The following is a 15283-nucleotide window of genomic DNA, read 5'->3' on the forward strand; positions in this document are numbered from 1 at the left end:
GGCATGTAAGAACATTTAATGAGGTTCTCAACATTACATTTTACATTTTCAGGCTCCGACTATATACTACTACTATGCTACTATTACTACTATCCTACTACTACTACTACTATGCTACTATTACTACTATCCTACTACTACTACTACTATACTACCACTACTACTGCTACTATTACTACTATCCTACTACTACTACTATACTATACTACCACTACTACTGCTACTATTACTACTATCCTACTACTACTATACTATACTACCACTACTACTGCTACTATTACTACTATCCTACTACTACTACTATACTATACTACCACTACTACTGCTACTATTACTACTATCCTACTACTACTAATACTATACTATACTACCACTACTACTGCTACTATTACTACTATCCTACTACTACTATACTATACTACCACTACTACTGCTACTATTACTACTATCCTACCACTACTACTACTACTACCATACTGCCTCTACTACTATATACTACTACTATACTACTACCATACTACCTATACTACTACTATACTACTACCATACTGCCTCTACTACTATATACTACTACTATACTACCGTACTACCTCTACTACTATATACTATTACTATACTACCACTACCACTATTACTACTACCATACAAACAAATCTGGATGAAAAATGTGTGGGCGGCTCGGTGGCTTGAGTGAGTCGGCCTCACAGCTATGGGGTCCTGGGTTCAAACCCAGGTCGGTCCGCCTGTGTGGAATTTGCATGTTCTCCCCAGGCCTGCGTTCAGTTTCCTCCCACAGTCTAAAAACATGCGTGGTAGGCTGATTGGAGACTCTAAATTACCCCTAGTTATGAGTGAGTGCATGGTTGTCCCTCTCCCCGTGTCCTGCGATCAGCCTCTGGCCCGAAGTCAGCTGGGATAGGCTTTTTGCTTTTTTTAATGAATGATCAATTTGAAATGATAGCTTCAAACTATTTTGTAGGAAAAATGTTTACAAATAATAATATATTTAATAGTATGTACTTTTTTAAATGTTTAGAATCAATTGGCATTCTGGAATAAGAAACAATAATAATTAAATGAAGCTGTTTAAAAACTCCTTGTCGGTAGTTATGGAGACATAAACATAATCTCGCATAGTTATCTTTATGAGTGTCATAATCACCTCCTCTTTTGTCTCCAGCGGTTGATCAATGCTGCCATAAAAGTAACTGCTCTGTGATGTATGCACTGATATAACAACACTGTACTGTATTTGTAAAAGCAATTTGCATTCACCCAACCGCCATAGCTTTGATTCACCCGCGTGACCTCTTTTACCTGCTCCTGTCTCTTTTAGTCGGGACCACATGAGCCATCTCGCTGTTGCTAACTTTATCTTCTGTGCCAACCCGTGCCCTGGAGGCACGTGGGGCCAGACCACCAAAGACAGCGAGCGCTGCTATTAGTTAGGCAGACTCACGTTAAGAGATGCTACACGCTATTTTACACAGGCTGTAAAATGCAAAATAGTGTGGGCGAAGACATGCATTTACTTTTTCATTTTCCCCCCCAGTAAGTAGGAGTGAGATAGTGAAATAACTACCAGAGTGGTCGCATTTGCCCTCCCATATTATTATGTAACAGCCATCACAATCCTGTGTTGTGCTGCGGAATGACGGCAGCACGTGCCGTGACCTTCTGCTGGTGTCAGCCTCTAAAGCCGCTTGGATTAAAATATCACACCAACTGACAGAACCAGTTTAGACCAACTGCCAAAATGGGATTGTTATTAACATCAAATATTTCTTTTAGATTGAATCTTCTTTGAGCAGTAGCAGTCACGGAAATAACCTAACATGTTAATGCATCAACTGTGTACTGGAAAAATGCTCCAAACTTGTCAGTCAATAAATCCATCGGAAATGAGGCATGCTGGTGAATAATTGAGTCTGCAGCCTGCTGACATCAACATTCGGCCTCTGGAGCCAAAAGCCCCCCTGGCCATGACTGGGAGAGGTCCAACCTGCTGGTCCACATTGGAAGGATTGCACTTGATGATATAGTGGAACATTAAAAAAGGAATCCATGAAACCTGGCGTTTCAAGTAAAAATTGGCAACTTTGATCGGTTTAGGTTATTTTAAATAAAAAAAGCAATCATTCTGTTTTTTTTCATTCATCTTCCAGCCGTGCATCCTAGAAAGGATTTGCGGGGTTTTCTGGAGCCTATCCCAGCTGACTACCCTGGACTGGTCGCCAGGGCACACGGAAAGACAAGCGACCATTCATCTCACAATCATACCGCCACCAGCAGAAAATCAGCCTGTCTGGCCCGAAATCAGGCGAGTTAACCACTACACTATCAGGCGGCTCAAAATCAATCAACTAAATTTAAAAAAGAAACCGTTTCAAGCATGGCAATATGCAAATTCTATTTCCCAAAGTGGAAATGTTTGCATATAAAACAGGTATTGTTTCTGTGTAAAAAAGAAAAAGTCCTTCATTTTGGAGAAGTACTGTTCTTTGTATTCCGATGTTACATTCCCTGTGCCCACAGATGACTCATAGAAGCCAACATGGTAACGCTATTGTGCACGGTCGCACCGTAATTATGCCCATCGCCTGATCTGTGTGCAGCAAATAGATTCAAGCGTTGACCGATCTCATTGGTGCTGCAACGATTGTACGTTTTCGTATTAAACGCACGGGGAGTGACGAGCAAATTCTTGAGCAAATTTGCCTTTGCACTTTACCCCATTAAAAAAAGAGGAAGGGAGAGGCTCGCATGAAAGAAAGGAGGATCGCGCATGTGATTGAGCGCCTCAGTGAGTATACTGGTGATTGAGACATATCTTCGAAGCCGAAAAGAAATAATGCTGATAATGGTATAGAGCACATGTGTCAAAGTGTCGGCCCGGGGGCCAAAACTGAATATTCTGGGATTTTAATCCAGTTCTTTTAACCCATTTATTTAAAAAAATCTAAATATATCTAAAATGGTCCGGCCCACGTGAAATCAAGTTGACGTTAAAACGGCCCGCGAACCAACCCCTGGTATAGAGGTTATTAAGATAAAACGAGGATGGAGATATAGGTGGTTAGAGAAATAGATAGTCTCCCACCTTTGGGTGGGAATGATGTTGTGTAACACTTAATTCCTCCTCCACACCATTGCCGAACTCAAAGGTTGAATCACAGAAGCTTTCACCATCCGTTGTGGGATGTTTCACACTCCTATGCTGTTTTCTTGCCTCCACACTTTTACTCAAGATCAAGCAGTCTCAGATAGATGAACCCAAAACTAGTATAATTCAAACCCAGCACGTGAAATAAACTCAGTCTTTTAGATAGCATTTGAACATTCTCAACTGTCAATTTATATATACTATATAACTTTTGAGTTCCAATTTATTGCTAAGTGGATTTGCTTTATGCTACATTTAAACAGCAATCCAAAAGTTGGCACTTAAAGATAATTTTGTAGAGTGACTATTTTTAGTCTTTTTTTTTTCTTCCACTTTTGACCTTTAACCCTGAATAAGGAAACTGACTATTTTCTGGCATTATAAACTTCTCATCTCATCTCATCTCATTTTCAGAAACGCTTTATCCTCATTAGGGTCACGGGGGGTGCTGGAGCTAATCCCAGCTGTCTCCAGGCCTAGGGGCAATTTAGAGTGTCCAATCAGCCTACCATGCATGTTTTTTGGAATGTGGGAGGAAACCGGAGTACCCGGAGGAAACCCACGCAGGCCCGGGGAGAACAAGCAAACGCCACATAGAAAGGTCTGAATCTGGATTTGAACCCAGGACCCCAGAGCTGTGAGGCGGCGCGCTAACCACTCGCGCCACAAAAAATATATATATTATATTATATTTATATTCAACTTTGATATGTTGCGTTTGTTATTTTTTACCCTTTCCATAAACGGCTATATATATATGTATATATATATATATATATATATATATATATATATATATATATATATATATATATATATATATATAGCCGTTTATGGAAAGGGAAAAAAATAACAAACGCAACATATCAAAGTTGAATATAATGGATGAAAGTTGAGGTTGATGGTAAAATGGCATCCACATCAACAATAGATTGTCTCTACCCCCTCCGCCCAGCACTGACCTCTTGCTGGACCGGGCCAATGCGACTGTAAGGCTAATTACAGCCCATCAATAATTGATTGTCATTGCGTTTATCCGCTGCAGCAGGAAGAAAAAACAAAACAAACAATGCAGTGATAAAAGCATTTGTTGGACATCAGCATTTGTCAGAAAGGGAGGGAGGCTCAAAAAGGGGCTGCATTCTGGCGCAATGATGCTTGGCCGCTCCTCGGTAGCTGTGCTGCAGCTCTGCAGCACGCCACGTCGCATGCATGGGACTGCGGAGGAAGCTGCGTATCAGTTGATTGACAACGACCTCAGTCGGTGTGTCAAGGCACGCATACTTGGCGCAGGGTGACGTGTATTATTCACGGGAAAGCCTCTTTAGCCTTTGTCTTAGAATGTGCTGAGTATACGTTAGTTTTAATTGACTCTAATTAAAAGGTAAGACCGGTGTAGCAGAAGAAACAAAGCGTAATTACCATGCAAACCGAACACTCTCAATTCAGAGAGGGGCAGGGCATGTAGTTTAAATGAGTGGTGTCCAAACTACGGCCCATGGGCCAACTGTGCCCCACCGCCCAGTGTCATTGGCCTACTCAGATTTAAAATATCAGTGAATTTGGCCCACACAAAAAGCTAAAACACAACCTACATTCTGTCACACAAAAAACTCCCAGTGAACACAACCCCACAAAAACCATGCTTATATATGTCAATGCCATTAACAGCCATATGTGTCAATTCCATTGAGAGGAGTGACCTGATATCAATAGTAAGTGACCCCAAAATGGTCCCATATCAACAAGAAATGACCTAGAAATGCCCCATTACAGCAAAGATACCATCTCAATTTCTCCAGAAATTTTATTTTCTACTTAACAGTAGCTTTTATAATATAGAAAGCAAGCATAAATGAGAACCTATAAAACAATCTATTCCAGGATACTGGTCTACATTTGCTAACTGTTTACACGTGACATAATCTTTCCCGTAAGTAATGTTGGGAATTTCATTAAACTGTCAGCATCATAAAACATTAATCAATTGGACAAGCAATATTAAAAAGACATTTCAAAATACACAGTGGACCAAAATGAGATGACCTTTAAACTTGCTGATTCTTGTCTTGAAATTATCTTTGTATATTATACTGATTATAATGATCCTGTATAATGGGACAATGTTATCGGCTAGGTTAATTGCGACTCCCGTTTTGCTCATTGACGCCATTGAAAGCGAGAGATTTGACATGTGTGGGTTGGAAATGATTAGGATGAAGTTTAAGAGACATCACACATTGCAGTGCAACTTTTGAGACACTTATGCTGAAATATATGACTCATAAGTTTTGACTTTCCATATGATAATCATAGTATCCACAATAGCCATGAACACAAAAATAAATATAAATGTTTGTAAATAAAACATCTTAGTTAAGACCATTTCTAGGGATTCTTTTGCAGTGTCTGCATTGCTCAGCGGGTTAGTTTCATTGCTGCGCAGCAATCCAATGGAAAAAAAAAAAACGGTTTCACATATATTCTGTTTTTGAAACTTAATAACACGGGCTTCAGAGGCCCCACTGTTCACTAATATCTGCAGGAGTGGTTCAAATCTAGAGCTGACGCTGTGGGATTTCCCATCCTATTAATATTGCTATTTCTAGCCATCTGGCCTACTGTGGACAAGACGCTCTATAACTAAAAATGTCTCTTCAAATAATCAAAATGTCGTATGTCTTACTCCCTAGACTGGAAGGAAAAATGCAAGTCTGTACAAGCAAGAAATAAATAAATAAAATAAAATGACTGGTCTACTTGTGTGCCTTTATGTTATTTTCCTATTGCGGGTAAATGCTCCTCTGGCCTACTTCATTCTGTAAGTTTTTCCCCTAAAAAAATATGATTGACAGCAAACACCCCTTGAATTGGTGTTAAAATATGTATTCTTTTATTTTATAATGACTTTGATCACCTATACAAACTAATATATGCTCATTTCTCAGGGTTAAATTGGAACTGCACGTTTGCGTGTGTGACTGTGCCACGCCCGCTTCTCGTGTCCACTGTCTGGAAGTACTAGTGCCAAGGCTGGGAGCGATTGGACCAATTTCACCATGGCAACGCGGTGACGTCATCTCCCTTGCGCTAATTGGAGGAAACCCCGTGCGACCAGCCGCTGCAGCGTTCCGGTCTGCCGAACTACTTCTTGGTATCCCACCCTTCACCCCCGCGCTCGACGTCTATTGGCCAGCTCTCCTAAAGTTAATTGTCAATCTAAAGAGATGACGGTTTTCCATTGGAAAGCCACCAGAAGATGACCCGCCCTCTGCAGTCATCAGTTTCATTGGGAGTTTAGCTGCCCTGCTTGTTCTTTGCCTTTCTGCCCAATCCATCGAATCGAACCAATTTGTGAAGCGAATTCGGACCTCTGTAGGTGAGATACATCGACTATTTAATTTAATACGTTCCAGTAACCGTTTAATATAACAATTTGGTAGCTAGTGTAATTTATTGTGTCGCTGTTTGTTTTAAGGAGGGTTGGGTGACACATTTTCATTGATAGGAGTGGCCCGTTAGCCTAAGCCTGCAGATTTAGCTTCTCCTTGCTAGCTCTCGAGCTAACTTAGCCTCCCCAGACAGCTTTGTGGCGGGCTGCGGTACCGACGTGACTCAGCTCGGCTATTCGAGTGGCACGTTTTTGGTTTCGGAAATCCAATTTTAGAACGAGTTAAATTCATTCACCTGGGATCCGAGCGTGAATTGGTCGTTACGTAATCGCTTTAAAGCGCAATTGTCTGCCGCAAAGATAGGGATCCTCCCACAAAACCTTTTAGATTATCTTAAATAATCATTTGTAGCTATACTATTCCCATCGCTTCGATCGGGGCGTTTTTTTCCCTATATATTTGCTCCAAATGTGATCATTTTCTCTGCCTGTCACGCTGCTGTGGTAATAACGCCACTCCTTGTTCCACTCCCAGTTCACAGTCCCCGACTGTCGCTCGCCCCGTCCGTGTTGTCTGATCCCTCGCTCTTCAATCAAATATATACTCATAAAATAAATAAAAAATGGATAAAGTGGAACTTATCCAGAAGGCCAAGCTGGCAGAACAAGCCGAGCGTTACGACGACATGGCCGAATGCATGAAAGTGGTCACGGAGAAGGGCGACGACTTGACGAACGAGGAGAGGAACCTGCTGTCCGTCGCCTACAAGAACGTGGTGGGGGCCCGGAGGTCCTCGTGGAGGGTGCTCTCTAGCATCGAAGCCAAATCTGACACCAGCGAGAAGAAGCTCCAGCTGGTTAAGGAATATCGGGAGAAAGTGGAGAAAGAGCTGCAGGACATCTGCAAGAACGTTTTGGTACGTGACCACGTTTTTTTCCTCTTAGAACCAGAGAGCCAGGCATATATAATTTAACATGTCAGAGTCCTATTTGTGATTTATTTGTCACTGACCCCCGCCACCCCAACCCTTGCTTCAGATCAGATAAGCGATCGAGATACACCCACTGGCTGAAGAATTAGGTACACAAGTATCAAGTTTTATCCCATTTTTACAGCTCACAACTAGCTAAATGGATTAAATAAGCAATTGTAGGTGCTATTTCCCTCTTAATGGGCAATCTAATTGTTTAAATGCAGTGAAAATTCATGTGAGCAGTAGACAATGACTGCATTTCTGAACTGGTTCAAACTTGATTAAAGGAAATGTGCTGCTTGGCCTGGAATAGTTGAGCTATTACTTACTTTTGCTCCAACATGTTTTGCCTTTTTACTTAAAATTGCAAGTATGGCATGATAAAATGTTGTAACACTGTCTTTATATGCTGAGATGAATGTTCTTATCTTTGGCCCAGCAACAGGATTCACTTGCATTCCTTCTCAATTACAAAGAGGCTTGCAATATCTCGTCAGAAGGTTGTTCCGTAATTGGAATAAACTCATGTTGCAGGGCGGTCGTTACAGCCCCTTTATTGTTATTGGCTTCTAAGATTGTATTTGCCAAGTGATAAATGTTGCCATTTATTTGAACTAACGTTCACCTGCATAGGTTTCGTCAGCCTATTCTCAATCCCATCCCATAAAAAAATCATTGCACTCAAAGAAGGAGGCTATTTCCATCCAGGTTGGTTTGAAATACCATTACCCTAGTCTCTTTGGGACCATTTCTGGAAAGATCGATGTAGTCTTCCTCTCACTGCTTCAGTCTTCTGGCAATCACAACACTCAATGTGTCCACTGACAGTCATTATCAACTTGATCATAAATCACCCACCCATTCTCAGTACTCCATATTTTCAACACCGAATCTTAAAACTACAAAAAGGGAGAATCACTCACCTTTGAAGACGCCTGACACACACACAGAAGAACAAAAATATACCGGAAGGTGTTTGCAGAGTGACGCTGTCACCTAGTGGTGTTTTATGGGCATGTTTTTTGAAGCCATATTTAGGCTAGTCTCTCACTACAGTCCAATTTGCAATTTCTGGTTTCATCACACATTTCTTCTATTGCATCATTGGTACTCATTTGAAATGATGTCACAAAAAAATCCACTTGTGGATACAATCCTTTGCTTGTTCATTGGTTGGTTTAAAGTCCAACCAGGCATGACAGTGGAGATTTTGGGCCCCGGGGTGGTTGATAGAAATATTTTTACGTCTCTGCACCGTCTCATCTGGCAGATGGAGGATAGGTGATGTGACAAGCCATGTGCAATAATTGACATGCACAAACAATTCCCACTAGTTAAGCAGGACCACATATTGAAGCTAATGACTTTGGCCTACATTTGAACTAGTCCCCAGCTTGGATTGAAGACTAGTGGGGGCGGGGCGTGCTTTCACTTCTTGATTAATCTATCTCAACAGCGGGGATTGTGCTTTACATTGTTTCCATCCTGCCTTGAGAGTAGATTAGAGATCCGGTTGTAAGATTCCAGTTATATCCCGGGGCTACTGTCTGCACAGAGGTGCTGTGGGGGCAGTTCACTTTCAGCATGCATGTCCGCCGCCAGTGACTCAGCCTTTTGTGTTTCAAACAGAGTGTTGCAGAAGGGTGTGTCTCCTCAGGCCTCAGCTCGTCTATACGAGCCTTCCATTCTACTAACTTTCGGTAATATATCTCCCGACAACTCTATTGGTTGTTGGAGGATGAACGCAAGATATGAAGCAGACTGCTTGCTGCTTTTGTCTTTGAATGTGTATCAGTCTTAACCTAAACAGCATTTCATAGATTTGGAGGGGGGTCTGTCTATTGATTAAGGTTTTAAGGGAGATTGTCATTTCAGCACGTCCATGTCCAAATGCAGTCATCTCAGCACCTTGCCGCTGCTGTCTTCTCTCAAGAGCTGTAATTCAGGAACTCCATTTTTTTTCCTGGGAGGGCTAGCTAGCAGTGATTGGCCACTGGTTGTGATATGTAAGCTCGATTTGTAAAATTACAACAATGCTTTTTTTAGTTGTAACATTGCTTCTACACAGCTCATCCTTATCAGTCATTGGAGCATGGAGCCTGTCGTTGTTCATGATGTGTAAGCTTTGGGGTACAGAAATACAGAATGTCTTGCACTCAAGGACAATTGGCTCTGTTCAATCAATCACCCATGTTTTTGGGTGTGGTATGAAACCAAGCTGGCCTAATTGAACTCCTGATCTCAGGACTGAGCAAACGTCTTCCCTCGATTATCAGATTTTTTTTTACTGCTATTAATAATTTTACGTGTTAAATTATATGTATATATAAGTATAAATTCATAAAAATGTGAAAATTCACGCTGAAACTCGTGAGCAGAAGCCACTCTTGCTACTACGACTCAGGACTAGAAAAAAGAGGGGTAAATGGTTACAATAGGGGTGACTCTACTTGGCGATTTATTTTTATTTTTTTATTATTGTGGCCATGTCTGGTCTATTCGAGGGATTAATGTAATCAATTATCCAACTGTGCCAGTTATATAGTTTAATTACACCCCCCATTTTAGTGTAAATGTGTTTTTTTCCAAGTGCCTATCAAATTATCAATGATGAAAGGCAAATTCTTTTCCAATGAGTGAATTGAATCTCTACTAGTCACACCTTTTCATCTAGCCATGCTGTTTACGCTGGCTCTTATGGGCGCCGCTGACTAAAATCAGAGCTTTGTGTGAAGGGAGCATCCCTCCTCTTGTCTATTGTGCATAGCTCGCAGGGCAAAGGAATGCTCAGCACATGAGCCGTGTGCGTGTTCTGACCAAGCCAATGGTAGCTTGTGGATGTGACTTGGGAGTGGTTGCTGGGAGGGATTTGGCTCAGACAAGGACGCTTTTTCCCCCCCTGCCAAAGCATGGAATCCAAACCTTTTTTCCCCCTCATTAGGTTTGAAGTTGCGTGGTGGCAGTTCACAGATGGTTAATCTGGCCTATGCTTTAATTGAAGCTGCACTCATATTTTCCCCACTTTAATCCCCATTGAAAGGCCCGTGACGTGTCCTAGAGGGCAATCGTGGGTTATGATTTTTATATTCCAACTTAGGCAATATGTTATTTATAAACCAGAGGGTATTAGGTTCCTTCTGTTTTTTTTCCTCCCACTCTTTGGAACAAGAATGCAGAGCTATCATTGTTCAGTAACTTTTCACTGACGTTATCCTTACATTGGTAAATGCCTGTGCATTTTTGTGTTGTGTCCTCAATGTACTTTTATCTATACATTGGCTGGCTTGTAATATTTGAGGGACTGCCATGCTCGGAGCAATTTTGTTGGCGTTTCCAATTAGGCGACCATAATTAATAGGATTATCAAAATAACTAGTTTGATCAGCAAATAATTGTTTGTTTTTGATGATGGTATGTGTCCAATTCTAGCTATTTTTCATCTGTTAGATTCAAATATTATTTAATTTTTCACTAGTAATCCAACTTTCCCACTTTATATGGATGGGTAGTCAATGGTTTACATTGTTTTTTCTCCTAACAATTGTCCAAATGCTTTTCTCAGAGCATTCTTTCTAATGAATAAAAAATAAAAAGATTCTCCCAGGGATGCCAGAATTTCATTATATAAAACAAGGTTTCAATGATTTAGTATTTTAATTTTTATGAATTACTTAATCTTTCAATAAATCTACACGTAATCTAATTCATGCAGACAGTCACATGGCGACGCCTTAATGTTGCACTTTTTTTTCATTATAAAGCAATGTCAAGAAATAAAAAAATGACTTTGTTACGTTCATCTCAAATCGTTAGTCTATTTTGTCGGCCGATATTAATTTACGTATACCTGGATTAGAACGATTACTTCTTCCATATATCCAGAGAACTGTACACTTTGAAATTGTGCTCATTTGTGATATCTGGTTAAAAGATGGGTTTGAAATTCTTATGGTGCTTTGTTGCAGCCTTGGGCTTTAGCTTTCCACTGTTAACCCATCCCAAAAGGATGTACTTTAACTTGTTTTTCCCATTTGTAAAAGTTGGTTGCATGCATGACTTATTAAATTCACTGCAGCCACGAGAACTCTGCCTCTAACCACATTTTTTTCTTCTGATCTCCACAGACACTTCTGGATAATTATTTAATTGGAAACTCCAAACAACAAGAGAGCAAAGTGTTTTACCTAAAGATGAAGGGGGACTACTATAGATACCTCGCTGAAGTTGCATCTGGAGATGACAAAACAAGTGAGTATTCCGCATTGAATGTTGCGCACATTTGAATGATTATGATTAGTACCTGCTTCATATTTTCACACTCCATTTAGGAATGTGTTGTATGTCTCACTATGACCTGGAAATGAAGTCATGAGGTTTCATTTCAGAAGTGAGGACAGTAGTGGGTGGGAGCTGAGTCAGCTTTCAACACAAATGTCTAGTCTGTAAACGTACGCTTGAATCATTCAGCATTTTTCTGTTTGATTCATTGGTTCTCCATGCTACGTGATATTTGACTCTTGAACCCTGGCTTACAATTTGGATCTGAATTGTGTTTGTTCATTAGCTATAATCGAAAGCTCACAGCAGGCATACCAGGAAGCTTTTGACATCAGTAAGGAACACATGGACCCCACACACCCCATCCGCCTGGGTCTGGCTCTTAACTTTTCAGTCTTCTTCTACGAGATCCTCAACTCTCCAGAAAAAGCCTGTGAACTCGCTAAAAAGGTTTGCACAGATTCTCCTGCTATTGCCCACTGATTGAATCTGTCCCGCATTGAAATTCTCATGTTTTTCCTCACAGGCATTTGACGAAGCCATTGCTGAGCTCGACCAATTAAACGAGGAGTCTTACAAAGACAGTACCCTCATCATGCAGCTCCTCAGAGACAATCTGACAGTGAGTGTCCTCTTCTCACGTTACACGAAATGAGCATTTTTAATTGCTCTGCCAGTTCCACTCCTTGTTGCTTTGAGATGGTTGCTAACATGAGTTGAGCATCATTGAATCAATATCGCTTTTTCCAGTGGCATGAAGACCATTGGGAAGTGGTGACTGATAATAGTAATCGCACAACACGATGACTCGATAATGAGATTCGTGTCAACACTTAACTGATTCACGGAAATTAGACACCGAATCCGTTTTTACTACCGGTTGAAAAGGATTAGTCGTCTATCACTATGAATCTTAACTATGGAATTTTTCATTCATTTGTTGGTCTTAAATTTTGGTTTGGTAGAAGTACAGTCCCAATCTAATCTGTACATGACCAGAACAACGTAACAAAGGGATAATTTGTTGTGCATGAAGCATGTGGTTGACGCAAATTGTTGGCCGGATGGTAAACCTTAAATATTCAAGCTAACATGAACTGAAAACTGTTCGGTCAGTGTTGAATTGTATTGGAAACACGTATCTTGTTTGTCTCTATTTCAGCTATGGACATCAGACACCACCGGCGAGGAGGGCGAAGCTGGAGAAAGAGGCGACGTCGGCGAAACTGAGAACTAAAAGAATAAATCCTTGATCTCCAAAAACAACAAAAGGATAAAAAAAAAAAACTTTTTACACATCCGTCATTCCTTATTGCTCCAGTCCAACATTCTTCCAATGAAACTCATTGCTGAAAAAAATTGTCATAATAAATAAATTGGAGAGAAAAAAGAAAAGATTAGGATGACCTGTAAAAGTAAAGCCCTCCATTCCTTTGGTTTGTGTGTGTCCCGGCCTTTCAGTATGTGCAATTACAGCTGTAGAAAAGTATTGATCGCTTGACATGATTTCACGCTCTTTCCTAAAGTTAGAGACAGAAACCCACCCGAGTCCCATTCAACAAATGGAAATTCATCCTCTGCGCAACATTTCGTTCCAGATTATAATCTTACTTAGGCTATGTTCACACAATGGGTCAGTTATGAATTTTTTTTTTGGTTCCTGACGAAATTTCTTAACTACATTTCATTTTCCCCCTCCAAATCCAACCCTAGCCTCAATCGTAAATAGATATTAATTAGCTATACAGTGGTACCTGTACTTACAAAATTAATTCCTTCAATAACTGGTTTCATAAAATAGATTTTTCGTAAGATACATTTTACATTGCAATGCGGTAATTTGTTCTAACACACGCATGTAAGCATAACATTTAAAACTTAATTTTTTTCCTGTTTGAAATCCATCCAACGGCGATTGCCTTTGCTGAAGAACGCTTTGATAACAACCACACTTCTTTTAACTCACACGAAAGACTTGGTCCCATTATGGAAAATGCATTAATACACTAAGAACATTTCAAGAAACGCTAGAACTCTAATGACGAACAAAGGTCGAAGGCAGATGAATCAGGAACCCACTGGTGACTGGAGCTGCTCGCCATGGTAGCCAATGGGAGAGTAACTCTTATTGTGGACATTTCTAAATAAAAAACAAGATGCTACAAGAGGCTGTTTGAATTTGTTTTAATTTTGTGTTTCGGAACTTGGATTTCTTTTGTCTCTAGAGAACATTTTCCCATTCCGTTTTTTCACAAGCTTAATGTTGTGTATGTAGAGACATTTGTAAGTGAAGGTACCACTGTAGATTGGATAGAAGTGTATGGCATCAAAAGACAAGAAACCTGCTGAAAATCAAGTTTCAAGGTATACCTATAATGTAGAGTAAAAATGGCAGATTTAACAAATCTGAATTTAATTTCATTCTCTGATGTGTGAACATAGCCTTGTTTTCCATTTCCTGCTGTCTAAAAATCAAAATGATGTGGTACGGTTAGGGTCTGAAATTCCACTTCAGATAGTTTTCATGCTGCAGGGAATGCCAGTTTTTCATGCATGCTGGCAGCAAATACTTAATAGTGCCCAATGAGTGAATCCTCACTTTACAATACCACTCTTTCACTAAAGCATGTCTGTTCTGGGAAGGGGGAAATATGGGGGTCTTGGCTGACTGACACACCAAAACCTTTTAAATGGGAAGATGAAGACAATTCTGTCATTGCATGTCTTGAGATATTACACTGGAATGGGAACAAATGCTGTAACACACGTTCAAGTGTCAAGTTTAATATTTTTCAATGCAGGTTTGTACACGTCCTAAAAGAGGGTGGTGGTCTGTTTGTCTGTCCAGTGATTGTCATTAGAGATTTGGACCACTATTGTTTTGCTATTCATTCGATTGTAGTCCCCTAAAGCCTTGTGGAACCATTTGAATCCCTGTGTAACAGCTATGTTAACATGAATAAATCATTTTATAAACCATTGACGCTAGTGTGTGCTCAATAAATACACTTGGACTGGTTTTCCACCCCAACCTCAGGACTAACAGTTTTGATGAGCTAACATTTATTCTAAAATAAAATCAAAATAGCTAATATTTCAACCTGAAATATATATCCTGCCTACTTGGCATCAATTATAATTTACTGTTTTTTTATCATTCATGGGCAATTTACGGTAAGCAGTTCATTGTCTGCCATTGACAACAATAGATGTCCAATTTATTCCAACTGGGAGGACTGCCTGTGAATGCTGATGAAAGAATAAGATAGGTAATTACCTTCTGTCTATTCAACAACATAGTCCATTTAATTACTTTGGAATTTATTACTGTCATTATCACCTCTTTTGTTCAATAGCTCCAAAGCAATTTGATGTACTATTGACAAATTTACAGAAAAGATAAGTGATTACCTTTTGTTTATCGAACACCTTTTAGTTTTTCAACAACACACTATTAATGATTAATTTATTACTGTT

At 40.1% G+C, this 15283-nt stretch overlaps 1 protein-coding gene across 2 annotated transcripts; it reads left to right on the forward strand.

Moving 5' to 3' along the window:
• The first annotated feature begins 6373 nt into the window (after positions 1–6373).
• On the forward strand, positions 6374–14787 carry LOC144089633 (14-3-3 protein beta/alpha-1-like). 2 transcript variants are annotated; one of them, XM_077620679.1, is made up of 6 exons: positions 6374–6542; positions 7090–7471; positions 11653–11776; positions 12093–12256; positions 12333–12428; positions 12969–14787. In XM_077620679.1, exons 2-6 carry the CDS (start codon positions 7178–7180, stop codon positions 13041–13043), a joined length of 753 nt encoding a protein of 250 aa, XP_077476805.1. In that variant the 5' UTR covers positions 6374–6542; positions 7090–7177; the 3' UTR covers positions 13044–14787. The 2 variants fall into 2 exon arrangements, with proteins under 2 accessions (XP_077476805.1, XP_077476806.1); XM_077620680.1 differs by having other exon boundaries at positions 6384–6538.
• Positions 14788–15283: the final 496 nt, after the last annotated feature.

The sequence above is a fragment of the Stigmatopora argus genome, chromosome 15 (assembly GCF_051989625.1).
Source record: "Stigmatopora argus isolate UIUO_Sarg chromosome 15, RoL_Sarg_1.0, whole genome shotgun sequence".
NCBI classification, from domain to species: Eukaryota; Metazoa; Chordata; class Actinopteri; order Syngnathiformes; family Syngnathidae; genus Stigmatopora; species Stigmatopora argus.